Source organism: Balaenoptera acutorostrata, chromosome 2, assembly GCF_949987535.1.
Source record: "Balaenoptera acutorostrata chromosome 2, mBalAcu1.1, whole genome shotgun sequence".
NCBI lineage: Eukaryota > Metazoa > Chordata > Mammalia > Artiodactyla > Balaenopteridae > Balaenoptera > Balaenoptera acutorostrata.
This window is the reverse complement of record NC_080065.1, coordinates 179,981,276-180,008,062: the sequence shown is the minus strand read 5'-3', so window position 1 is coordinate 180,008,062 and position 26,787 is coordinate 179,981,276. Positions and strand designations below refer to the sequence as shown.

At 46.8% G+C, this 26,787-nt stretch overlaps 2 protein-coding genes across 9 annotated transcripts in view; both read left to right on the top strand.

Annotated features, from left to right (window-relative positions):
• Positions 1-26,787, top strand: part of HNRNPM (heterogeneous nuclear ribonucleoprotein M) — a 175,351-nt gene that overhangs the window by 74,372 nt on the left and 74,192 nt on the right. The gene's annotated exons all lie outside the window — the stretch shown is intronic.
• ANGPTL4 (angiopoietin like 4) lies at positions 13,491-19,008 on the top strand. Its single transcript, XM_007169038.3, has 7 exons — positions 13,491-14,001; positions 14,177-14,287; positions 14,414-14,531; positions 16,718-16,831; positions 17,157-17,252; positions 17,341-17,622; positions 18,346-19,008. Exons 1-7 carry the CDS (start codon positions 13,666-13,668, stop codon positions 18,525-18,527), a joined length of 1,239 nt encoding a protein of 412 aa, XP_007169100.2. The 5' UTR covers positions 13,491-13,665; the 3' UTR covers positions 18,528-19,008.

Genomic DNA, 26,787 nt, shown 5'->3' with positions numbered 1-26,787 from the left:
TATTTTAGAGATGTTTTGAATAAAGATACTTAAATATCCATACATTGCATTTGGTCAAAATGTTTTAAAATCTCTTTTGATCTAAAAATTTTCTCACCATCTTTTTATTTTTTATTCCTTATTTATTTATTTATTTGCAATTTATTTGTCAAAAAGAAAAAGATTTATCCTCTCACAGTTTGGATTTAGCTAACTGCACACCTGTGGTGTCATTTAAGATGTTCCCCTGCCTTCCATATTTTGTAAAATTTGTTATCTAGATCTAGACCAATGCTGTCTAATAAAAATATAATGTGAGCCACAAATGTGAATGTCGTGCAATTTAAATTTTTCTAGTAACCACTTTAAACACGAAAACAAAGAAGATGAAATTTATTTTAATCATTTTTTATAATTACTTGTATTGAAGTATAGTTGATTTATTTATTTGTTTCTTTATCTATTTTTAAATTTTTTTAGCCACACCACTTGCCCCCAAGGGATGGAACTCTTGCCCCCTGCAGTGGAAGCGCAGAGTCCTAACCACTGGACCGCCAGGGAATTCCCAAGTATAGTTGATTTATAATGTGTTAATTACTGCTGTACAGCAAAGTGATTCATTATACATATATATACATTCTTTTTCATATTCTTTTCCATTATGGTTTATCACAGGATATTGAATATAATTCCCTGTGCTATACAGTAGGACCTTGTTGTTTAGCCATCCAGTATATAATAGTTTGCATCTGCTAATCCCAAACTCCCAATCCTTCCCTCCCCCAGCCCCTCCCCCTGGGCAACCACAAGTCTGTTCTCTATGTCTGTGAGTCTGTTTCTGTTTCGTAGATAGGTTCATTTGTGTTGTATTTTAGATTCCACATATAAGTGATGTCACACGGTATTTGTCTTTCTCTTTATTTTGATCAGTTAATTTTAACCTAACATATCCAAAATTTGATGATTTCAGCATGAAATGAATATTAAAAACTTAGATATTTTAACACTTTTTTTTTTTAACCAACTCTTCCAAATCTGGTGTGTTGTTTACATTTAGAGCACATCACATGTCAACTTGGAATGGCCACGTTTCAAGTGCTTGACAGCCACAGGTTACCTCATTGCTGCTATTTTGGATTTTGGACATTCTAGAGATTTTTTTAGGTTCAAGTTCGATTTTTCAGCACAGTGACTTCATTGGTGGTGATGGGCACTGCCAGTAAGAGATGCAGAGCTGCCTCCCTTTTGTGATCTGGGCATCAACAAATATCTTAATGAATAAATGAATGTTCCCACAGAAACCCTGCCTGAGATTATTAGTCCATTTCTCTGTTTCTCACCAGCCTCTTTTCTCATAAACACGTTTAAAAAGAAACATTGGAACTGAATCACTTTGCTGTACACTTGAAACTAACACAACATTGTAGATTAACTGCACTTCAACTAAAAAACAGGAATGGAAGAAATATTGGAATGCTACTGGATACACAGTTTGGATTTCTTGTTTAACACACCCTATATTTTTCCTAGGTCACTAAGTACTTCCTTAAAATAGTTTGCAATTTGAAATCTTGTTGCACTTGATGGCTGTTCCTTAATGTTGGAACACTTAGGTTGTTTCCAGACTGTCAGCCAATCACTGTTACAATAAGTCATTGGTTAGGGAAGTGGTGTAACTGATTCATGAAGATGTTGTAATTTCAATGAAATAACTAAGCTTGAAAATAAAACCATAAATGTTCTGCAAGGGAAAAAAAGGGAGAATCTTATCTTGCAATAAGGATTTTCTGTGACTTAAAACCTAGAAGAACTTTTTTTTTGGTCTTTATTTTTTATTTTTTATTTTTTTTAATAAATTTATTTATTTATTTATTTATTTATTTTTGGCTGTGTTGGGTCTTCGTTTCTGTGCGAGGGCTTTCTCCAGTTGTGGCAAGCGGGGGCCTCTCTTCATCGCGGTGCGCGGGCCTCTCACTGTCGTGGCCTCTCCCGTTGCGGAGCACAGGCTCCAGACGCGCAGGCTCAGTAGTTGTGGCTCACGGGCTTAGTTGCTCCGCGGCATGTGGGACCTTCCCAAACCAGGGCTCGAACCCGTGTCCTCTGCATTGGCAGGCAGACTCCCAACCACTGCGCCACCAGGGAAGCCCTGGTCTTTATTTTTTAAATTGAAGTATAGTTGATTTACAATGTAGTGTTAGTTTCAGGTTACAGAAAAGTGATTCAGTGGTACATATATATGTATACATATACATTTGTATATATAAATGTATACATATACATTTATATATATATATATATCCTTTTTCAGATTCTTTTCCACTATAAATTATTACAAGATATTGTATATAGTTCCCTGTGCTATACAGCAGGTCCTTGTTGGTTATCTATTTTATATATAGTAGTGTGTATCTGTTAATCCCAAACTCCTAATCTATCCCTTCCTCTGCAATCTAGAAGACATTTTTTTTTTAGAAGACATTTTTAAAAATTGATAAGTTTGCTCTCTTTCATACACACATAAAATTTCTCTATGGCAAAAAATATTTAAAGCAAAGTCAGAGACAAATGAAAAGCTGAGAAAAAAAGTCTGCAATTCATATCACAAAGACTTAATCTGCCTAGTAAAGAGCTTCTAGAAATCAATAACAAAAAGAACAACACAAGAATTTTTTTAATAGGGCAAAGGAAATACAAATGGCTATTAAGCATCTGAAAAGGTCATCTCATACTAAGACAGATGAAAATTTAAACTATGTGAGGTGCCGTTTTCCACGTATCAGAGTGGCAAAACTCCAAAGTTTAATAAGGTAATTTATTGGCAATGCTGAAAGAAAATAAGTGCTCTCATAAGTGGTCTCTCACTGTTGGTGCCAGTGTATACTGGCCCAACTCCATGGAGGGCAATTTGGTAAAATTCGTCAAAATTATGAATATATATCCCTTTTGACCTAGTAATTCCACTTTGGGAAATTCATTCTCCAGGTATAATTGCACAGGTACAAAATGACAGTCTGCAAGGTTAATCATTATTGTATGGTTTGTAATAGCAAAGGATTAGGGATAACGCAGGTCCTTAATAGGGACCTGGTTAAATAAATTATAGTACAAGCATAAATGGAATACCATTCAGCTACTATATAAAAAATGAGGAACCTTCTATGGGCTGAGAAGAGCTCTGAGATTTATGTCAAGTGAAAAAAGATACAAAACAGTGCATGTGACATGCTATCTTCTGTGTAAAGATAGTTGGGAAAATTGCTTATATCTGTATAAATAAATGCAAGAATACAGAGGAGAAACTATTGACAGTGATTCTGGGTATGAGTGAGGGGAACTGGACAGATAGGGGACAAGAGTGTTAGGGAGATTGAAATTAAAAATTTTAATTAAAAAAAATTTCCGGGGCTTCCCTGGTGGCACAGTGGTTAAGAATCCGCCTGCTAACGTAGGGGACACGGGTTCGAGCCCTGGTCGGGGACAATCCCACGTGCCACGGAGCAACTAAGCCTGTGTGCCACAACTACTGAAGCCCGCGCACCTAGAACCCATGCTCTGCAACAAGAGAAGCCACCGCAATGAGAAGCCCGCGCACCGCAACGAAGAGTAGCCCCTGCTCACCACAACTAGAGAAAGCCCGCGCACCACAACGAAGATCCAACACAGCCAAAAATAATAAATAAATAAATAAATTTATTTAAAAAAACTTCCTCCAAGAGAAATGAAAGCACTCTCCCATCAAAAACTTGTACGTGACATTGGATGCAACTAGAGATTATCATACAAAGTGAAGTAAGTCAGAAAGAGAAAGACAAATACCATATGATATCACTTATATGTGAAATCTAAAATATGGCACAAATAAACTTATCTATGAAACGGAAACAGACTCACAGACACAGAGAACAGACTTGTGGTTGCCAAGAGGGAGGGGGGATGGGGGAGGGAGGGGGGATGGGGGAAGGAGGCATTGGGAGTTTGGGATGAACAGATGCAAACTATTACATATAGGATGGATAAGCAACAAGGTCCTATTGGCATAGCACAGGGAACTATATTCAATATTCTATGATAAACCACAATGGAAAAGAACATAAAAAAGAATGTATATATATGTATAACAGAATCACTTTGTGGTACAGCAGTAATTAACACAACATTGTGAATCAACTATACTTCAATTTAAAAAAATTTTAATAAAAACTTGTATGTGAATGTCCATAACAGCTTTATTTTTAATAAAAAAAGATTGGAACAACCCAAATGGCCTTCAACAGATGAATAGATACAGGAACTGTGGTTTATCCATATCAACATTAAAAATAAATATACAGGGCTTCCCTGGTGGCGCAGTGGTTGAGAATCTGCCTGCCAATGCAGGGGACACGGGTTCGAGCCCTGGTCTGGGAAGATCCCACATGCCGTGGAGCAACTGGGCCCGTGAGCCATAACTACTGAGCCTGCGCGTCTGGAGCCTGTGCTCCGCAGCAAGAGAGGCGGCAGCGGTGAGAGGCCCGCGCACCGCGATGAAGAGTGGCCCCCCGCTCGCCGCAACTAGAGAAAGCCCGCGCACAGAAACGAAGACGCAACACAGCCAAAAATAAATAAATTAATTAATTTTAAAAAATAAATAAATAAAATAAATAAATAAATATACTATTGATACACACTCCAACAGGGATGAATCTCAAAATAATTGTGTTAAGTAAAAAAAAGCAGGCAAAAAAGGAGTACATTCTATGTACTCTATGTGATTCCGTTTATATAAAATTCTAGGAAATGCAAACTTACCTGTAGTGACGGAAAGCAGGTCATGGTTACCTGGGGAAGGTGGGAGGAGCCAGTGGGAGAGGTTCTTAAGAGGCACAAGGAAGCTTTTGGGTGTGATAAGAGATTTCCATTACCTTGATTATGGTGATAGATTCACAGGTGTTTACACAGGTCAGAGTTGATTAGATCGTGCACCTGAATTATGTGCAGATTATGGTATGTCAATTACACTTCAATATACTGCCAAGATGTTTTCCCCACCATTTTTGTCTTAGTCCTCTTGGGCTGCTATAACAAAAGGCCACAGACTGGGTGGTTTAAACAACAGAAATTTATTTCTCACAGTTCCAGAGGCTGGGAAGTCCAAGATCAAGGTGCTGGTATATTCGGTTCCTGGGGAGAACTCTCTTCCTGGCTTGCAGATTGCCACCTTCTCACTGTATTCTCATATGGTGGAGAGAGAGAGAAAGCTCTCTTCTGTCTCTTTTTCTAAGGGCACCAATCCCATCATGGGAGTCCCGTCCTCATGACCCAATCATCTCCCAAAGGCTCCACCTCCAAAGACCATCACACCTGGCGGTTAGGGTTTCAACATAATGAATTTTAGGGGAACACAAACATTCAGTCCATAACAAATTTGAAAAGGAAAATGTTTAGACATACAAAAAAACTTCAAAAGTGATTATGAATAAACCTGGATAAACATTCTCAAACAAAGTTTTAGGCGGACACACAATTAGGGAAAGGGAGACTTCTCCAGCTATGGTTTTTATTTTTTTATTTTATTTATTTTTAAAATTAATATTCTCTTTTTAAAAAAAAATATTTATTTGTTTGTTTGGCTGAGCCCGGTCTTCGTTGCTGCATGCGGGATCTTTAGTTGCAGCATACGAACTCTTAGTTGCGGCATGTGGGATCTAGTTCCCTGACCAGGGAGTGAGCCCAGGCCCCCTGCATTGGGAGTCTTAGCCACTGGACCACCAGGCAAGTCCCCCAGCTATGATTTTTAGACTTTTGGGGTTTGGCACAATGCAAATGCCTTCCCCATTCAAAATTCTAACTTACAAAAACAGACAAGATTAAAAAAAAAAAAACGATTCATTAGTTTGGAACTAGAGAGAATTAGGTTGAAATCTTGGCCTTTCTAAGCTGCCTGTCTTTGGCCAAGTGTGTGAACATCTCAGAACCTCACAGTTTTCCCGTCAGTCCAAAAGGGAAAGGAATGCTTTCGTTTTCAGCGCTGATTAAAGGGTGACAAAAGATAGACTATGCACGTGCCTAATGGGATAAAGGTGAATGCTAAATTAATGTGCACTGTTATAATTATTATTCTTACCTTAGTGAGTTCAGGGCTGTTTGCCCTGGTGTCCAAAGGTGGCAGGTTCACACACTCGCCAGCTCCCAGGCTGGGAGGACTGGGAGACGGGTGGAGATGGGGAGAGTGTCTTGGGCAGAGGCCACTCCATTCCTTTCTGGAGCCCCAGCCCAGAATCTGAGTCATTCTTTCTGCTCTGAGACTCTGAGGCTCCTGCCCTAAAACTGACCTTTCCTGATGACCTGATGTGACCAAAGGCTGACAGGAAAGGGCATGGGCAGTTGCCAGGGGTGGCAGGGGCCACTCCTGGGGGGGACCAGCAGCCTTGTTTTGGGATGTTCACATACAATGTCCCTCTGGGCTCGTCTGGGAAGAATCAGTCACATATCCCACGCTACAGTGCATTATTTATGCTCTTCCCAAATCTGGGTCACCTATTCCATATCCTTTTCATCTGGATAATCTTACTGTTCCTCAGCCCCAGGGCCCCTGCCCAAAAAGCCTTACCTGCTGGGATAGGTCCCTTCTCTGACCTCTTCTAGGCCCCTGTGCTTCCCCATTACAGCACGGATCATCCAATATTAAAGTTAAGTGGTTAAACAGACATAGAGAACGGACTTGTGGTTGCCAAGGGGGAGAAGGGGTGGGACAGGGAAGGATTGGGAGTCTGGGATTAGCAGATGCAAACTATTATATATAGGAAGGATAAAAAACAAGGTCCTACTGTATAGCACAAGGAACTATGTTCAATATCCTGTGATAAACCATAATGGAAAAGAATATGAAAAAGAATGTATATATACATATAACTGAATCACTTTGCTGTACAGCAGAAATTAACACAACATTGTAAATTAACTATACTTCAACAAAATAAATTTAAAAAATAAAAGTGCTTAAAATAATCAAAATTAGGTCAAAAGGTACAAACTTCCAGTTATAAAATAAGGAAGTCCTGGGGTTGTAACATACAGCATGGCAACTATAGTTAATAATACTATTGTATATTCAGAAGTGGCTAAGGGTAAATCTTAAAAGCTCTCATCATAAGAAAATAATTTTTACTTTTTGGCTGCTCTGTGTAGCTTGCGGGATCTTAGTTCCATGACCAGGGATTAAGCCCAGGCCCTCAGCAGTGAAAGCACAGAGTCCTAACCACTGGACCACCAGGGAATTCCCAAGAAAAGAAATTTTGTAACTCTGTATGATGATGAATGTTAACTAGACTTATTGTGGTGATCATTTGGCAATGTATATAAATATCGAATCATTATGTTGTACATCTGAAACTAATATAATGTTATATGTCAATGATGTCTCAATGAAAGAATTTTTTTTTTTTCCGCATTGGGTGTTTGTTGCTGCGTGTGGGCTTTCTCTAGTTGTGGCGAGTGGGGGCTACTCTTCGTTGTGGTGCGAGGGCTTCTCACTGCGGTGGCTTCTGTTGTTGCAGAACACGGGCTCTAGGCCCGCGGGCTTCAGTAGTTGCAGCACGTGGGCTCAGTTGTTGTGGCGCTCCGGCTTAGTTGCTCTGTGGCATGTGGGATCTTCCTGGACCAGGGATCGAACCCGTGTCCCCTGCATTGGCAGGAGGATTCTTAACCACTGAACCACTAGGGAAGTCCCAAGAATAAATTTTTAAAAATCACAATTAACGGTGCTAATATGCGCAAACAGACTTGCCCCCGGTACTATGCCCGGAGGTCACAATATCACTGCCGAAAAATGCATAGTAATCGGGAGGAAGCATCAGACAAATGCAAAGTGAGGAACATTCCACCAATAACTAGTGTGTGCATTTCAAAAAAGTCAATGTCAAAAAAATGGTACAGGGCTTTCCTAGTGGTTCTAAGACTCCACCTTCCACTGCAAGGGCCATGGGTTCGATCCCTGGTCGGGGAAGTAACGCATGTCGCAAGGTGTGGCCAAAAAAAAGAAAAAAAGGTACAAATGAACTTATTTACAAAACAGAAACAGAGTCATAGATGTGGAAAACAAACTTACGGTTACCAAGGGGGAATGGGGGAGGGATAAATTGGGAGATTGGGATTGACATATACACACTACTATGTATAAAATAGATAACTAGTAAGAACCTACTGTATAGCACAGGGAACTCTACTCAATACTCTGTAATGACCTATATGGGAAAAGAATCTAAAAAAGAGTGGATATACGTATATGTATAACTGATTCACTTTGCTGTACACCTGAAACTAACACAACATTGTAAATCAACTATACTCCAATAAAAATTAATTTTAAAAAAGTCAATGTTGTGAAGGACAAAGAAGGATTGAGGAACTGGTCCAGATTATGGGAGACTAAGGAGACACAACAAGGAAATGCACCATGTGATCCTGGATGGGATGCCAGAGGGGGGAAAAAAAGCTGTAAAGGACCTGATGAAACTGGAATCTGGACTTAAGATTAGATAACAGCATTATGTCAGGGTCAAACTTCCTCAAGTTGCTATCTGTGCTGCAGTTACGTCAGTGAAAGTCCTTGTTTTTAGTAAAAGCACTAATCATGTCTGCAGCATACCCTCAAATCATTCAGAAAAAAAAAGTGTGTGTGATTATCTTTTTTTCTATGTGTATTTTATATATACATATATATGTGTGCATTATATATGTGCATGTGTATAATAGGTGCGTGTGTGCATATTATATGTATATACATGTGTCTCTCTGTATATAAATATTTCTCTCTCTCTCCTCCTCTCTCTTTTGTACAAGAATCATCTCTGTTTTATTTATTTCACAGAGTAATGATTTTAATTGAATACATTTGGGCACAGTAAATAGTTGACATGAAAAGTAGTTGTATCAGAATGGGCATCAGAAAAATAGCAACTCATCTTTACACATAATAAGTAGAAAATATTTTTTCTGTCTGTTCATGTAAGTGTTACAAATCCTGAGAATGTTATACACTGAACAAACTAGGTACTACCTTATAATTAAATCTTGCACACACATATATATATAGAGAGAGAGAGAGACAGAGACAGAGAGAGACAGAGAGGAGAGAAATATATATGGTATATATATATATATATATATATATATATATTTGTGTGTAATATATATATGCCTCTCTTCCTTTATGTGAGGGAGGATCACCAGGGAAAAGAACTGCTCAGCTGAGTCCACTGGATGTGGTTTTGAGCCACTAAGTTTGGGGAATGTTTGTTACACAGCAAAAGAAAACTGATACACTAATGCCGTTAAATAATAAAATATGTTCTATCCTCCCAGTTTTTTAAATATACCTTCAAAACAATATGAAAGGCCATATTCAAATTTATTATTTCTTTTTTGTTTTAATAAGATTTGTTTTTTTAGATTAGAGTTTTTAAATTGTGGTAAAACATACATAATAGAAAAATTTTAACCATTTTAATGTATACAATTCAGTGGCATTAAGTACACATACAATGTTGTACAACTTCTACCTAGTTCCAGAACTTTTTCACCAGCCCAAATGGAAACTCAATGGTCTAAAAGGAAGTCTATGGGCTCCAGTAAATATACCCATTGCTCCCACAGCTCCTTGCCTGGTGGAGGCATTCACCCTCCAAAGTGCAGTGCCATAATAGAGGTCCCTCTTGCCCTGGTCTGAGGCTGGCACTGGCAACAGAAAAATACCAGCCCAAAGGCAATGATCAGAGGCTTAAAGGATCTGCAAAAAAACAGAGCATGGAAGGGCCTGTGTCGCACAGCAGTGATGGGGCGGGAGGGCTTTGGACCGTTGCAAACAAGCAGGACTGCAGACCACTCCTGTTGGACCTTCCAATTTTGCAAGAGAAGCAGAAATTCTAGATTTTCATTAGAAATCTCCTGATACTCAAAATTCTGGGCAGACCAAACCAAGCATATCTTCAGGTGGAATTTGGCCTGTGGGGTCCAGCATAGCATCATGCAGGATCTGTGCCTAAAACATGGGTGAGGGGGACTTCCCTGGTGGTCCAGTGGGTAAGACTCCATGCTCCCAATGCAGGGGGCCTGGGTTCGATCCCTGGTCGGGGAACTAGAGCCTGCATGCATGCCACAACTAAGAAGTCCACATGCTGCAACTAAAAAGATCCCATGTGCAGCAACTAAGACCCGGCTCAGCCAAAAAAAAAAAAAAAAAGGGTGAGGGGGTGAGGGATGGGGTGGGTGGGAGAGCAGAGCTGGCAGGGGGGGCTTGGCTTCTGTGCAAATTTGAGCAGGAGACAGGATTGCAACTCATGGGTGCAGCATTAGCTGCACTCCATGTCCGCCACTGGCAGAACTCAAAATAAAGCATGGTTGGAGCAGGTTTAAGCTCATTAATAATCCTAGTCTTCCTGGGAAACTTTATTCCCCCCACACCTCCTCTCTCAGACTATGTGATCTCTCTGCACCTCTGTTTCCCCTTCTTTAAAATAGAGACCTTACAGGATATATTAAGTGAATGAATATATGTAAAATACATAAAATAATGCCAAGTGCAGGGTGGGCACTACTTAAGTGTTGGCTACTGTATTAGCTGCATAATGAGTGGCTTAAAACAACAATACACATTTATTATTTCATAGTTTCTGTAGGTCAGGAGTTTGGGAGCAGCTTAGCTGGGTGGTTCTGGCTTGGGGTCTCATGAGGTTGCTAACAGATGCCAAGTGAGGCTACATCATCTGAAAGCTTGACTGGGGCTGGAGGATCTGCTTCCAAGATAGCTCCCTTGCGTGGCAGACAAGCTGATGCTGGTTGTTGGGTGGAGGCCTCAGTTCCTCACCTTGCGGATCTCTCCAAAGGGCTGCTTGAGTGTCCTCACAGTATGGTGGCTGGCTTCTCCCAGAGCAAGTGAGCTAATCAAGAACAAGGCAGAAGTCACATGTTTTTTATGACCTAACCTCAGAAGTCACACACATTGTCATTTCAACAATATCCTCTTGGTTATATGATGGAGAGGAACTACACAAGGGTGTAAATATCAGGAGGCAAGGATCACTGCACTATTATGAATAAAGGTCACATGGCTGCTAAGAGCAGAGCTGTGAGTCAGGCATCCTGGTTTCAAATCCTAGCTCTGTCTAGATAACTGTGAGAACTTGGACAAGTACTTAACCTGTCTTCCACTGCATCCTCATTTATAAGATAGAATAACAGTACCTACTTCATTTGGAGTTGTTATTGGGATCAAGGGAATATATAATCACTTCAGAACAATTCCTGGCATATAACAAGTGCACAATAGGTGTTTGTTGCTACTTTTTTTTTTTACTTGAGTTGTACACTTCATTATTTATTTATTTATTTATTTGGCGTGTCAGATCTTAGTTGTGGCATGTGGCTCCTTAGTTATGGCATGCGAACTCCTAGTTGTGGCATGCATGTGGGATCTAGTTCCTGGACCAGGGATCAAACCCGGGCGCCCTGCATTGGGAGCACGGAGACTTAACCACTGCACCACCAGGGAAGTCCCTGCTGCTACTTTTTTATAGACAGCTCCTCCACTGACAGATCAGCTCCTCCCATACAACCCACCAGAAGCCTCAGTGATTGAAGACTAGTAGAGAGGGACTGAGGGGCCCCCAGTAATCTAGGTCGTAGAGATACAGATGGAAAGACTGTTCATGAGACTGTGTCCTGCTCCAGACTGAAATCTCCCAAAGGCAGGGATTTCCTTCAGCTGCCCACAGACAGGCCAAAAAAAAAAGTCAATTTTACTGCTTCGCTTTCTGATGAGAAACTCCAGGCCGCATGTCACCTTTCTAATGCCATTTACTTTGCCCAGAGTAGCCTACATTGGGTGGAGGGGGCATCTCGCCCACCATTATGGACCCAGCATAGTAACCAGCACACAGCAGGTACCAAAAAAACAATTGATCACGGTGATATGTTATTGCTGGGTCAAAGGTATATTCCACAGAGCAGTTTTTTAAGATATAATCCAGGGCCAGCTCCGGGTCCCTGGACAAATTCTTTTGTAGTTTGTTCACTGCAGGTGCCTCTAAGAGGCTTGGGTGTACTTTGTGCCCTCTGAAACACAGCACAGAGGTAGAAGCCCCTTAAAAGTGGATCAGAAAAAGGCCTTCAGGTTGGAAAAGTAATTGATCATTTTTCTCAGTGCAAGAAGCCAGGGAGGAGGAGCGCTCACTCTTGGATAGCTATGTCCCCCACTCAGAAGGAGGCCAGGGGCTGGGGGCTGGACAGGCCGGCTGCCAGGGCAGACGGTGGCTGTCTGGATCTATTCCTTGCCAAGGTTTTCCTCTCTGCCCTTCCCACCTGCCTGTCACTGCTGCCGGGATCTGCTATCCTGGCACCTGGCCCAGCCAAGTGTATGGGGCACACAGTTTCGGATTCCAGAGGCTGAGCTGGCTCGGAGCCCTGCTGAGTCAACTCTGTTTTTCTTGCCTGTTCTCTGAGCCATCGTGCCCTGGGTTTTTCCTGGCAGGCAGGTTTTCTATGCCAGCCTCAATTTTCAGGGAAGGTATAGGGAAGTTGGTGGGAATGGAGGAGGAGAACTTTGGTATAAGTTTGTTGAATAAATGCTTAGCCTTGTGAAATGAAAGTCGTCCACCTCACAGGCTCACTCAATTCTTCCTCTGTCCCAACTCTGTCCCTACCCCAGGCTCAGAGTGTTGGGGTCTCTCCACCAGCCTGGGAACTCCATGTAGGAGAGCAGAGGACTGTTTGTTGAATGAATGAATGAATGAGGGAGAAGGGGGAGACCTTCCTTCCATGTATCCCCTCTTTTTGTTCCAAGGTTCCTGCTTTGATTCAGGCAAACACTCTGAAGACCCTGACGGTAGAGAGTGGGCAGTGGGGAGAGAGGCCCCCGCTGGAGACTGAACAAGACAAATCTGGGCCCTGCCACCAGGGCACTAAGTTGTGCGGAGTGGGATGAAGGACGTTAAAGGATCCCACAAACACATCTGCAACGACCAAGCCTTGAGCGGGAAGGAGCGCGGGAGCCCGAGGTGTCTCCCCGGGAGACCAGCCTGGTCTTGGGCGGGGATGTTTGAGGGGTCCCGGGCTTCCCGCCTAGCCCTGCTGGACTGAGCGTACCAGGACCCTCTTCCCCAGCTTTTGACTTGGGGAGGGGGTCAGGAATGCAGCCCGCAAGTCCCATCCCCGCTGACACCAGCGCCTTTTCCCCACTGAGCGCGGAGGGGGCTTGGGGGGGGCTCGAAATTCCGGCGCTGGGAAAGGGACCGCGGGGAGAGGAAGTCACGTCTTCCACGGTCAGTAGAGAAGGCACGATGGACCACGCACGTCCGGGCCTGGTGGGAGGAGCCAGAGTTTTGCACCTCCCAGGACGCCCCTCACCCCCAAAACTACCCTGCCTCCAGCACACTGAATCTCACCCCCGGCCCCACGCCCCGCCCCCGGAACCCCATGCGCCCCGCCTCCCAGGCTCCTCCTTCTACTCCTGCACTGTGCTTATAATAGAGGGCGTCGCGGGCACAAGCCGAGCTGTGATTCGAATCTTTCTTCTGGCTTCTGCGCTCAGCGAGTCTCCACCAGGGCCCCGGCGTCTCCACCCCTCTCATCTCGACCTCCGAGTCCCCCTTGCGCCCCCTCACCCCTGCCTCTCCGATTCCCCGCGTCCCGGCGTCCACACCACCTGGAAGGATGCGCTGTGCGCCAACAGCCGGAGCAGCCCTGGTGCTGTGCGCCGCCACCGCCGGGCTGCTGAGCGCGCAGGGCCGCCCAGAGCCTCCCGAGACGCCGCGCTTCGCCTCCTGGGACGAGGTGAATGTGCTGGCGCACGGGCTCCTGCAGCTCGGCAACGGGCTACGCGAGCATGTGGAGCGCACCCGTGGGCAGCTGGGCGAGCTGGAGCGGCGTCTGGGCGCGTGCGGGGCCGCCTGCAAGGATCCTGAGGGGTCAGCCGCGCCTCCGTTCGCCCCGGAGAATCTGGTCCCTCCCGCCGGCGACGCAGTCCCGGAGACCCTCCGCAGCTTTCAGGTACGTACGCTCCTACTGCCCTGGAAGGGTGTGGACGGGAGGGGCACATCCTGGACTCCCTGGGCTCTCCTGCCCGGGTTTCAAAGGATGGAGAGTTGGGAGTAGGACCGGCGGATGAATGGAGAAGTTGGCGGCAGAAGGCCAGATCCTCACCAGGGTTTTATACTCTCCCCAGACTCAGCTCAAGGCTCAGAACAGCAGGATCCAGCAACTCTTTCAGAAGGTGGCCCAGCAGCAGCGGCACCTGGAGAAGCAGCACCTGAGAATCCAGAACCTGCAGAACCAGGTGCCCGATGCTTGCCCCATTTGGGGAGGGAGGTTGAAGTTGGACCTATGGGTCTGGACGTGGAGCTAAGCAGGTCGAGCAGCCTGAGCCAGCCAGACCTGACCCCCTCCTCCTGTCCTGTCCCAGATGGGCCACTTGGCCCCCATGCACCTGGGCCACGGGGTGGCCAAGCGTGCCAGGAGGAAGAGGCTACCCAAGATGGCCCAGCTTGCTGGCCCAGCTCACAATATCAGCCGCCTGCACAGTGAGTGTCCAGCCCTTTGCTGTTCTCTGGAAACCACCCCCCCACTATTCTTGACCCCCCCCACCTTGTCAGGTCCACCTTACTGAGAAGGAGAGAGGCCCCGGCCCTGCGTCCCTGTGGGCTGATGGGTCTCTGGTGAAGGGGTGACTGGGACACCCCCTCCTCAGCCCTCTCCCTGCCTCACGGGGCCACCCCACCCTTCTTCCCAGCAAGCCAGTGGGATTTCCCCAAAGCCTCACGGGGCCACTAACTGGAGCAGCAGGCGGCTGGGAAAGAGGGTCCAAGAGGGACTTGAGCTACAGGGGTGTGGGAAAAGGGGTGGTACAGCTCAGGGACACCTTCCTGGAGGTTGGAACCTTCTAGGAGGACAGGATGGGGGACAAAAGGGTGCCAGCTAGGGAGGCTGGAGTCCTCGTTGGGTGAAGAGAGAATGGCGGCCTGGGAGGGGAGGTTCTGATGTTTGGCTGCCACCCATCCCCCATGGTCTTTTAGAGTGTGGATCTAGGAGGGGAGGCTAGGGCAGGGAACCCCCATCTCCTTGGCCAGACGCACCACTCTTGCATCTCTTACAAATCCAGGCCTCCTGACTCACACACCTCTTCCGTCCCACAACCTTCTATTGGCCCGGAAGTCCCTGACCAGCCGTTCCCATGCCCCCCCCCAAGTTCTGGTTCCTTTATTGTGTATGCCCCATAGCACCCCAGATCTCCTAGCATGTCTGTAGGTGTCTGACACAGATTCCCAGCTCCCGGTGTCTCTGTCCCACTGATCCAGACCTGGCTGGCTTCCCTGTGGTCCTCGTACCCCATCACCCAGCCTGGCATCTGCAGCAGTCTGCAGCCAACTGGGTGAAAGTTCAGATCTCCCTCTTCACACCCTCGGGCTGGTTGCTGGCTTCCAGCCCTCTAGTCTTGAGGGCTCTGGCACCTCCCCATCCCACCACTCTCCCTCCCCTCCCCAACCAGGAAGGGTCCATTACACCCTCCCAAACCGGAGCCCTGGGATGAGTGGCTTCTGGGTGGGGCCCTCAGGCATAGATCCAGGCTGGGGAATGTGATGGGGAAGGGGGGGTCGTGTGTAGGTTTGGGGACTCCAGGCGCGGCCCTGCCAAGTATGGGAAAGTTCAGAGCTGAGGAGACAAACAGCTGGTGTTAATGGAAGCCACATTGGTGGTTTGGCGGGCTGCCTGTTGTGATTGGAAGAGAGGAAAGTAGGGGAAAGGGGAGCTGCCTCAGGGGCCAGAAAATGCCTCCAGTCATCTGGGCCCGCCCCCATTCCCACAGTGTGGACACATTCACCCCGCGACCTGAGCCTTCCCCTCCCCCTGCGACCTTTCCCCTACTTTCCGGGCTGGGCTGGGGCTGGGGGCGGGGACTTCCCCGGTCGGCCGATGTGCCCTGGCCATCCCTCCCTTTTTTCCTCCCTCCCTCCCTCCTTCACTCCTTAACCCTTCCCCCTCCCTCTCTGATACCTGGGACCCCAGGCAGGGCCTCTGTGGTGTCCCCAAGCCCCATCCAGGCCTGATTCCCCACCTGCCACTGGACAGAGCAGAGCCCCCTCCTGTTTATCGCAGTTCTCGCCCCATCCCCACTCTGGTCCAGCTCCTTCAATCATTCCTTCATGGCATCTTTAGTAAACACCTGCTGTGGGCTGGGATCAGCCTGGGCACCGGTGCCATATGGTGGGCAAAGAGCCATTCCTTGTCCCTAGCCTCATGGACCTCATTCAGTGTGGGGAGTTGGAGAGAGACCATCAGATGACCCCAGTGTTGGGGAGTAGGAAGTCCTCAGTGCCCCTAACCTGGTCTGGGGGGGTCAGGGACATCATCCTTTTCAGAAGCTGGGACCTTTAATATGAGGCAAAGAAAGGCATGAGGGAAGTGGGTCTCAGAACACCAGCACGTGCAAAGTCCCTGTGGCAGGAGGGTGTGTGGCCAGAGGGTGGGCGTGCAGTGCAGGAGGAGGGAGGATGGGTATAGCAACCAGTCCTGGGGTGCCTTGTAGACTGTGTTGAGGAAAGGCATGGGGAGCTATGGAAGACTTTAGGCAAGTGGGGGGTGTGTCATGAGCTCTAGATTGCCCTCTCCTGTCCCTGTCACCCGCTGCCCAGCCCCCAGACATGCCTGTTTCCTGGAACCCCCAGGACTGCTCTCTGCTTCAATCCCCCCACCCTTGTCTGCCCTGCAGAACTGCCCAGGGACTGCCAGGAGCTGTTTGAAGAGGGAGAGAGGCAAAGTGGATTGTTCCAGATCCAGCCCCAGGGGTCCTCCTCATTCCTGGTTAACTGCAAGATGACCTCAGGTAGGGATGCTCTGGCCCCCCAGGTACCCCAAATATCACGGGCCGGTTGTCTTTCTGTCAAATGCAGCTCACCCCCCTCCCTCCCTTGCTCCCCGCTTCCTCCTTCCCTGCTGGATCCTTGGGACAAAAATCTAGGCAGAGCCCTCCGCCTGCTGACCAGCCCATCTTTCTCCTTCGACCATCTTCCTCCAGTCCTGCTGGGATGGATGAGAGGAACATTGGTCTCCCTTGGTTTAGAGGTGGTTTGGGGTTTGGGAGCCAGATGGGGGAGTCAGGGTCTCTTGTGAGAAGAATCCTCCTGGTGACCTTGCACCTTTCTGGGCAGATGGAGGCTGGACTGTAATTCAGAGGCGCCAGGATGGCTCAGTGGACTTTAACCAGCCCTGGGAAGCCTACAAGGATGGCTTCGGAGACCCCCAAGGTGGGTGTTTCCTGCAGGCCAGAGGCACAGGGGGAGGAGGGGGCCACCGAGGTGGGTCGTTCTCACAGATGGGCCTTTCCCACTGTAGGCGAGTTCTGGCTGGGCCTGGAGAAGGTGCACCGCATCATGGGGGACCGTGGCAGCCGCCTAGCTGTGCAGCTGCAGGACTGGGAGGGTAATGCCGAGTCACTGCAGTTCCCAGTCCACCTGGGTGGTGAAGACACAGCCTACAGCCTGCAGCTCACGGCGCCCGTGGCCAGCAAACTGGGTACCACCACCTTCTCGCCCAGCGGCCTCTCCCTGCCTTTCTCCACTTGGGACCAGGACCACGACCTCCGCGGAGACAAGAACTGTGCAAAGAGCCTCTCTGGTGAGCAAGCAAGCTCTGACCCTCCTTGTCTTGCCCTCTGCCACACAGCTGGGACCTCCCCTCCCTACCTTTCTGCATCCGTCCCCTGCCTTCAACTCCATCTATTCCCTCCCCACTTTTCTCCTTATGTGCAGCATACCCTTGGGCAACTGACTTGACACTTCACTTACCCCATCTTTAAAATGGGTATAACCACACCGTCCACACCATAGGATTATTATGAACATACGACGAGATGACGTTTGTGGGATGGTGGCTGGTGTGTGACAAAGCCTCCGAGACAGACCCCATCTTGTTCTAATGAAATCGGAGGCAGAGCCCGGGCCCTGTGAAGTGAAACATATGAAACTTGCCTTTTGGTGGGTCAAAGAAGGATGGAATAGTGGTTAATTTCATATGGTTCAATCTAATATAAACTATTGAGATGCATGACAGTCATAGAGAGGCTTTAATAAATGCTTGCCATGTGCCAGGTGCGGAGAAGTCACTCGCCAGGGTCACAGACATAAAAGCTGCAGTTACTGGGAAGGGGGGTGCCCAGAGCCCCTGAGGTGCCTTTGTCACAACCTGGGGTTCCTCAGAACACAGTTTGACAACCACTGCCAAAGTCATCTCATCTAAACTGTGTGACGTCCCACACCCAGCCTCACCCCCATCCCGGCCCCATGGGAGGCCCAAGGACCCATGGGCCTGACCAAGTCCCCTTTTCTCTGACCCCGGCAGGTGGCTGGTGGTTCGGTACCTGCGGCCACTCCAACCTTAATGGCCAGTATTTCCATTCCATCCCGCGGCAGCGGCAGCAGCTTAAGAAGGGCATCTTCTGGAAGACCTGGCGGGGCCGCTACTACCCGCTGCAGGCCACCACCATGCTGATCCAGCCCACAGCGGCCGAAGCAGCTTCCTAGCCGCCTCGCCGGGGCCTGGTGTCAGGCTCCTGGAGGACGGTGACTGATTCTGGCCCAGCATGTGGCCACTCCCTGCCTGGGCAGGGGCTCCGAGCAGGGGCCATCTGAAACCTCATGGACAGAGAAGATGTCCACGACTGGAGATGCCCCCGCGATGAATGGGGGGCTGCGGGAAATGCCCTCTGAGAAGAACAGAGCTGCAGGGCTGCAGGGCACAGACCCCAAAAGCGTGGGACACGGGGGCATTGAAGCCCACTCCTCGCCCGCCCGAGGAGTAGGGGACGCAGAGGGACCACTCGGGGGCAGCCAGGCCGGCCCTTGATGGCGGATTCAGTCACGTTGACTGGCTGGGGGACCAGGACTCCCATAGGCCCCGGGCGCCCTTGTGGTGCTGTAGCGTGTGGGTGCTATAGGCGAGCCCGCACCGACGGCATCTGGGCTGAGCCCACAGAATTCTTGGAATAAAAGCAACCTCAGAACATTTCGTTCCTTTTCGTCCTTTGTTTTTGTTTTGAAAAGTGGACAGTTTTCAAAGTCCACATAAACATGTTCCCAGGGTGGAGGGCGAATGCTTCCAGGGCTCTTGAGGACAGCACTGGTTATCCCTACCACCTCCGACAACTGATTTCAGTTTCCTTCACTTATGATTTCATGATGCATATCTCATTTTTTATTTTCAAAGTTACAAAATAAAACCCTCATTCAGTCTTTCTGGAAGTAGGTAATAGAGGAAATAAGAAGCTCTTCTTCCTGACCATACCTACGTGTATGAATCACTATTAACTTTTTAGTGTCCTGCCATCTGATAGAAATATGATGTGAGTTGTGTGTTTAATTTTACTTTTTTTGTAGCCACATTTTTAAAAAAGCAAAAAAAAAAACAAGTTTTAAAAGAAACAAAGTAAAAAAAGTTTTAGGAATATACTTCATTGAACCCAATATTTCCCCAATATTACTGTTTCAACATGTGGTCAATATAAAAGTTATTGATGAGATATTTGACATGGCTTTTTGTACTGAGTCTTCCAAATTCAGTATGGATTTCACACTTACGGCGCATCTCAGTTTGGACTGGCCGTATTTAAGGGCTCAGTAGCCACAGTGGCCAATGGCCACCACCTTGGACAACCCAGCTCTACTGGGTGACATTAATGCAGTGTTTTGGGTAAATTCTTCCCATTTTTGGCCATGTCTGCAGAAGTTTTCCTTTAAATTGGCTTTAAATATATATATATATATCTTGGGACTTCCCTGGTGGTCCAGTGGTTAAGAATCCGCCTTCCGATGCAGGGAACGCAGGTTCGATCCCTGGTCGGAGCTAAGATTGCACATGCCGCAGGGCAACTAAGCCCAAGCGCCATAACTAGAGAGCCTGCGTGCTGCAACTAGAGAGAAGCCTGCCGGCCGCAACAAAAGGGCCCACATGACGCAAGTAAGACCTAACGCAGCCAAAAATAAATAAATATTTTAAATATATATATATATATATATGTATCTAAAATTCAGCTAATATTTCTTGAGCACCTACTACAGGTCAGGCCCTGTCCCAAGTGCTTGGGATACTCTAAACAGAAAGATCCCTGCCTGCACCAAGCTTGCCTTCAAAGCCCCTCCCATTACAGAGAAGGTGACCTATAATTGATGGTCCAAACTGGAGACACTGTTGAGAGTGAAAGGGGGGGTGTTGTTAATAATTAAGCCAGATGACAGATGTAAAGCAGCTCCCTCCCAGGCATATAGGGACTTACTGACCCAGTTTCTAAAAATGTAGTCACATATCTTACAGCATGTGGAAAACCCTGCCATAAATAGGTTAGTAAAACTAAACTCGGTGAAAACAAAACAATGCAAATGCTTTCAAAGTCCAGCTAGAGGGAATTCCCTGGCCGTCCAGTGGTTAGGACTCCACGCTTTCACTGCTGTCGGTGTGGGTTCAATCCCTGGTGGGGGAACTAAGATCCCACAAGCCCCGCAGCCAGGCCAAAAAAAAAATCCAGCTAGAAAACTGATCTATGGTGAAAAAAAAACCCCACAATAAACGAAAAGTGGTTGCCTCTGGAAGGGTGGGAGGTGGGATAGGGATTGACTCGGAAGGGATATAAGGGAACATTCTCGAGTGATGGTGATGTTCTGAACCTCAACAGAGGTGGGTTACTCCCGTTTTCACCTTTGCCTTGGTGAGTATACACTTAAGATTTGTGCATTTCATTGTATGTAAATTTCACCTTAAAAAAAAAAAAGCTACAACAGTCATAAAAAGACATGGAACTCTAGTTAATGGTATGCATGCTGAAGTGTTTTAGAGGTGCAGTGAACTGATGTCTTCAAGTTTGTTTTATTTAACATTTTTTTCCAGCTTTATTGAGATGTAATTAACATACAACAGGACTTCCCTGGTGGTGCAGTGGTTAAGAATCCGCCTGCCAATGCAGGGGACACGGGTTCGAGCCCTGGTCCGGGAAGATCCCACATGCCATGGAGCAACTAAGCCCGTACCGAGCCTGCGTTATAGAGCCGGCGAGCCACAACTACTGAAGCCCACGCGCCTAGAGCCCGTGCTCTGCAACAAGAGAAGCCACTGCAGTGAGAAGCCTGCGCACTGCAACGAAGAGTAGCCCCTGCTCGCCGCAACTAGAGAAAGCCCGTGTGCAGCAACAAAGACCCAACGCAGCCAAAAATAAATTAATTTAAAAAAAACATAAAACATTGTGTAAGTTTAAGGTGTAGGACATGTTGACTTGATACACATATACTGCGAAATGAGAAGCACCCTAGCATTAGCCAACGCCTCCATCACATCACACAATTATCTTTTCCTTTTTGGTGGTGAGAACATTGAAGATCTACTCTCTTAGCAGCTTTCAGGTACACAATACAGTGTTACCTGTAATCACCATGCTGTCCATTAGATCCCCTAAATCTTCAACTTCCTTTGAAATGCATCAAAAAATTAGATGACGGGTGACTAGAGAAATGGATATGCGATAAAGCAAAATGTTAATAGTGCGATCTGGGTCTGGGTATTCTCTGTACAATTCTTTCCGTTTTTCTAAATGTTTAAAAAATTTCACAATGAAATGTATGTAGGAAAGAAAATCCTAACGAGATCCTGTTGCCTTCTAAAGGCTCTCATCCTTCATCTGAGCTCAAAAAGGGAGATGAGGATTAGGTAATTGTTGAAGAGATATGAGCAGGAGAGAGTGAGCCTCTCTCCTTGATGGGTAATAAAGGTCTTCGAGAATTGAAAAAAAAGGGAGAGGGATAAATTAGGAGTTTGGGATTAGCATATACACACAACTATATGTAAAACAGATAAACAACAAGGACCTATTGTGTAGCACAGGGAACTATACTCAATATTTTGTAATAACCTATAAAGGAAAAGAATCTGAAAAAGAATATATATGTGTGTGTGCGTGTATAACTGAATTACTTTGCTGTACACATGGAACTAACACAAAATTGTAAATCAGCTATACTTCAATAAAAAATTTAATTCATTAAAAAAAAAGAATTGAGGGCTTCCCTGGTGGCACAGTGGTTAAGAATCCGCCTGGCAATGCAGGAGACACGGGTTCGAGCCTTGGCCCGGGAAGATCCCACATGCCACAAAGCAACTAAGCCCCTGCGCCTCATCTACTGAGCCTGCGCTCTAGAGCCCGCGAGCCACAACTACTGAGCCCGTGTGCCACAACTACTGAAGCCCGCGCGCCTAGAGCCTGTGCTCCACAACAAGAGAAGCCACCACAATGAGAAGCCCATGCACCGCAACGAAGAGTAGCCCCTGCTCGCCGCAACTAGAGAAAGCCCATGCGCAGCAACAAAGACCCAATGCAACCAAAAATAAATAAATAAATAAATTTATTTTAAAAAGGAATTGAAAAAAGGTAGGACTTTTGCAGTATGTGGTTCAATGTTATTTAATGCACTGCTTACGATTATCACCCGTATCATACGGCACATTATCATAGGGCACATGTTTGGGAAAAACAGCATCTGCCTGTGCCCTGAGCCCCAGCTGCTGTTTTAATAGGAGAACCTATTTTTCCAATATTCCTAGGGGTTCCTTGGGAAGGTAGTGGGGGCCTCTTTCACTAGAGGAGAGCCTCTGTGTTGGGGACACACTAGCTTCCCTGGGGCCCTGGCTGAGCATGGGTGATGAACTCCTCAACACTTGGAGGCCAGACCCTCTCCAGGATCCTTGTTTGGGGGTGCCCTGTATCGGGCAGGCTTGGAGAGTCTCCCTTGAGACCACTGTGGCTGAACTGGTGGGGAGTCCAGTCTGTTGAGGTGGGGGCAGAGCCCTCCCGGTTATGCCCTCTTTATGCTCAGGTTCTGCCAAAGAGGGCTGATTGCTCCTTCTTCTGCGATCACCTCCTCCTCCAACACAGCATTTCCTGCCCCTCCATCACTGGGAACGACAGAAAGAGTAACCACCATGGCTGGGAACCAAACAAGAGCCAGGAAGTGAATCCTGACCCAGCCAACTTCAGAGCTGGTGCTCTTAACCATATCACTCTCCTGCGGAGGGGCCAGGACAGGACACTCAAGCTCTGTGGCCTCAGCTCCTGCATCCAGAAAATAGGGATGGTCTGGTACCCCATCCTCCCATCCGCACCGCCCCTTCCTGTTCTCCAGGTGCCGTGAGGATTTCATGTAGCATTACATGAAAAGCAGTCTGAGTAGTGTCTGGCTCATGGTGAGCACACAACATAAACATGAGCCATCATTACTATCATTACTATGAGCCATGCTGGGTGGGCGCGGGAAGAACATGACCCAGACAGCAGAAATGCCTTCACGGTGGAGGTCACTTTTGAGTCAGTTTTTTATTTTTTCTTCTTATTTAAAATCATGTTTATTAAGAAGGTTTACTTTTTAAAAAAAACATTTATTTTATTGAAGTATAGTTGATTTACAAGGCTGTGGGGATTTTTGTTTTGTTTTTTTTGGCCATATGGCTTGTGGGATCCTAGTTACCCGACCAGGGATCGGACCCACGCCCTCGGCAATGAAAACACGAAGTTCTAACCACTAGACCGCCAGGGAATTCCCTACAATGTTGTGTTAATTTCTGCTGTACAGCACAGTGATTCAGTTATACATATATATGTATAATTTATATATATATATATATATATACACATTTATATAAATTCTTTTTCATATTCTTTTCCATTATGGTTTATCACAGGATATTGAATATAGTTCCCTGTGCTACATAGTAGGACCTTCTTGTTTTTTATTTTTGTTTGTTTGTTTTTAAGGCCTTTATTGAATTTGTTACAATATTACTTCTGTTTTATGTTTTGTTTTTTTGGCCCCAAGGCATGTGGGATCTTAGCTCCCTGACCAGGGATGGAACCCACACCCACTGCATTGGAAGGCGAAGTCTTAACCACTGGACCACCAGGGAAGTCCCCACCTTCTTGTTTATCCATTCTATGTATAATAGTTTGCATCTACTAATCCCAAACTCCCAATCCATTCCTCCCCCATGAGTCAGTTTTCAAAGGATAAAAATTCTACAAAGATGGGGGAGGGGTGTGGCACCGCAGGAGGAGAGCACTGTGAGAGCAAAAGCCTGGTTGCCTTGGAAGGAAGCACAGCTCCGGTCTGGCGAACCACTGCATAGCCCCACCTGGCTGCAGCGAGAGGCAAGAAGCTTGGGTGGTGAATGTGGGTGGGGTGGGGAGGGGGTTTGGGCGGGAAGGTGCTGGGCTTCAAGCCAACAGCCCAGGAGTGTGCAAAGGCCACTAGGGTCCTCCCTGGTCTGGCTTCCAGTCTGCCTCACCTTTTCCCCTAATCTCATCTCTGGGCCCTTGGACTCAACTCTCCAGCCACTGTGGCCTCCTGGCTGTTCAGAGCCATTGGGCTCTCTCTCACTTGTTTGTTTTGCCTGTCTAAAATGCTGTTCCCACCACCTCCTCCCCCTCCCTCGGACTCAGTGCAAATGCCACCTCCTCTGGGATGCCTTCCCTGCCTCCCTAACTAAGTAGATCCGCCGTCACATAGCCCAGTTTATTCCTGGGCTCACCGCACTCTGAAATTTCTTGTGCGTGCTGTTGTTTACTTGCTTCTTGTCTGCCTGTTCCACTAGACTGTCAGCTCCGCAAGGGCTGGGACTTGGTCTCCTTCAACTCTGCATCTCCAGCCCATAGAGCATTGCCTGGCCCAATGTAGGTGCTCAGTAAATGCTCACTTAAGGAAGGACTAAAAAATTTTTAAACAGGGGAGCGAGATAACCTGACTTATGTTTTAAAAGACTCTCGGGGTGGGGGGGATAAATTAGGAGTTTGGTATTAACATATACGCACTACTATATATAAAATAGATAACCAGGGACTTCCCTGGTGGTCCAATGGTTAAGACTCTGCGCTCCCAATGCAGGGGGCCCAGGTTCGATCCCTGGTCAGGAAACTAGATCCCACATGCTGCAACTAAAAGCCCACATGCCTCAAAGAAGATCCTGCACATCGCAACTAAAACCCGGTGTAGTCAAATAAATAAATAAATATTTTAAAAAGTATATAAATAAATAAAATAGATAGCCAACAAGGGCCCACTGTATAGCACAGGGAACTATATTTAATATCTTGTAATAACCTATAATGGAAAAGAATCTGAAAAAGAATATATATGCCACTGAATCACTTTGCTGTATACCTGAAACTAACACATTGTAAATCAACTATACTTCAATTTTTTTAAAATAAATTTATTTATTTATTTATTTTTGGCTGTGTTGGGTCTTCGTTGCTGCGCACTGGCTTTCTTTAGTTGCGGCGAGTGGGGGCTACTCTTCGTTGTGGTGCACGGGCTTCTCATTGTGTGGCTTCTCTTGTTGCACAGCACAGGATCTAGGTGCGTGGGCTTCAGTAGCTGTGGCATGCAGGCTCAGTAGTTGTGGCTAGTGGGCCCTAGAACGCAGGCTCAGTAGTTGTGGCGCACGGGCTTAGTTGCTCCGCGGCATGTGGGATCTTCCCAGACCAGGGCTCAAACCTGTGTCCCCTGCATTGGCAGGCGGATTCTTAACCACTGTGCCACCAGGGAAGCCCCCCCAATTTAAAAAATATATATTTATTTATTTATTTGGTTGTGCCGGGTCTTAGTTGCGGCAGGCAGGCAGGCTCCTTAGTCGTGGCATGTGGGCTCCTTAGTTGCAGTATCCTCAGTTACCCCAAACAGGAAGACATCAATTACAGACCCCAACCAGAAGAGATGTATGTACCTTGCACTCCCAAACAGTAACTGCAATTACTTTACTAAAGCTGGAGAAGAGATTTTTTTCCCTCCCAGCAACAAGCCCAGCCAATGGAAACACCACAACTTAGCCAATGAGAAGCTGTCCTCACCTGAACGCTTACTTTCCTCCGAATTAACTTTCATTTTACTATTGTCCATGACTTCTTGTCTCATCTTCTTTTCTATAAAAGTCTTCCATTTTGTACAACCTCTGGGAGTCTCTCTGCTTGACAGATGAGATGCTGCTTGATTCATGAATCTTTTAATAAAGGCAATTAGACCTTCACACTTACTCAGTAGAAGTTTGTTTTTTAACAGGATCGAGAAAGAAATGCATACTTTAATGTCAAGTAGGGATAAATCCTTGGGGTGGGGGATGGAATAAAACAGGATAAGGGGACAGAGAAGGGGAGACAGTCTGACACCCTGTAAGGATTTATAAATATTTGTTAAACAAAGACTTAATGACAGACAGTGGATGGTTGATTTAGTATGTGTTTAGGTCAACGATCTAGTCATACTCCAAAGATTCCATAGGTGAGTTTCTCCCGTTTTACAGAGGGAGAAAACTGCAACCCAGAGAGGAGAGAGGACCTCTAAGCTAAAAAAGTCCCCACTCAGATGTCCCCCCAGAAACTGTCATTTCTGGGGGCAGCGGGGGTGGGGGTGCGGGTGGGCGGCCCGCAGAGCAGCGCGCATTGACCTATGACGTCATCGGGACGGTAAATAGCGTAACACTACCTGGACGTAGCCCTATTTCCCCTCCCGGACAGGTCCTCTGCTGGTCCGGTACTGTCTGAATCAAACCCCTCATTGGCTACTCGCTCCGTCAATCCGTTTCATTGTTCCAGTTTTCCGCCCCGCCTTCCAGAGCTCGCCTGTGATAGGCTGGCGAGGCCGTCACTTCAGAAAGGTCCGCATTCCTTCCGCCTTTCTCCAGGAGACCGAGGGAGAAGAAGGTGGATCTCCGGCGGCGCCCACCCCTGGGGCTCTGCTTCCGCCTCTTATTGGCTTC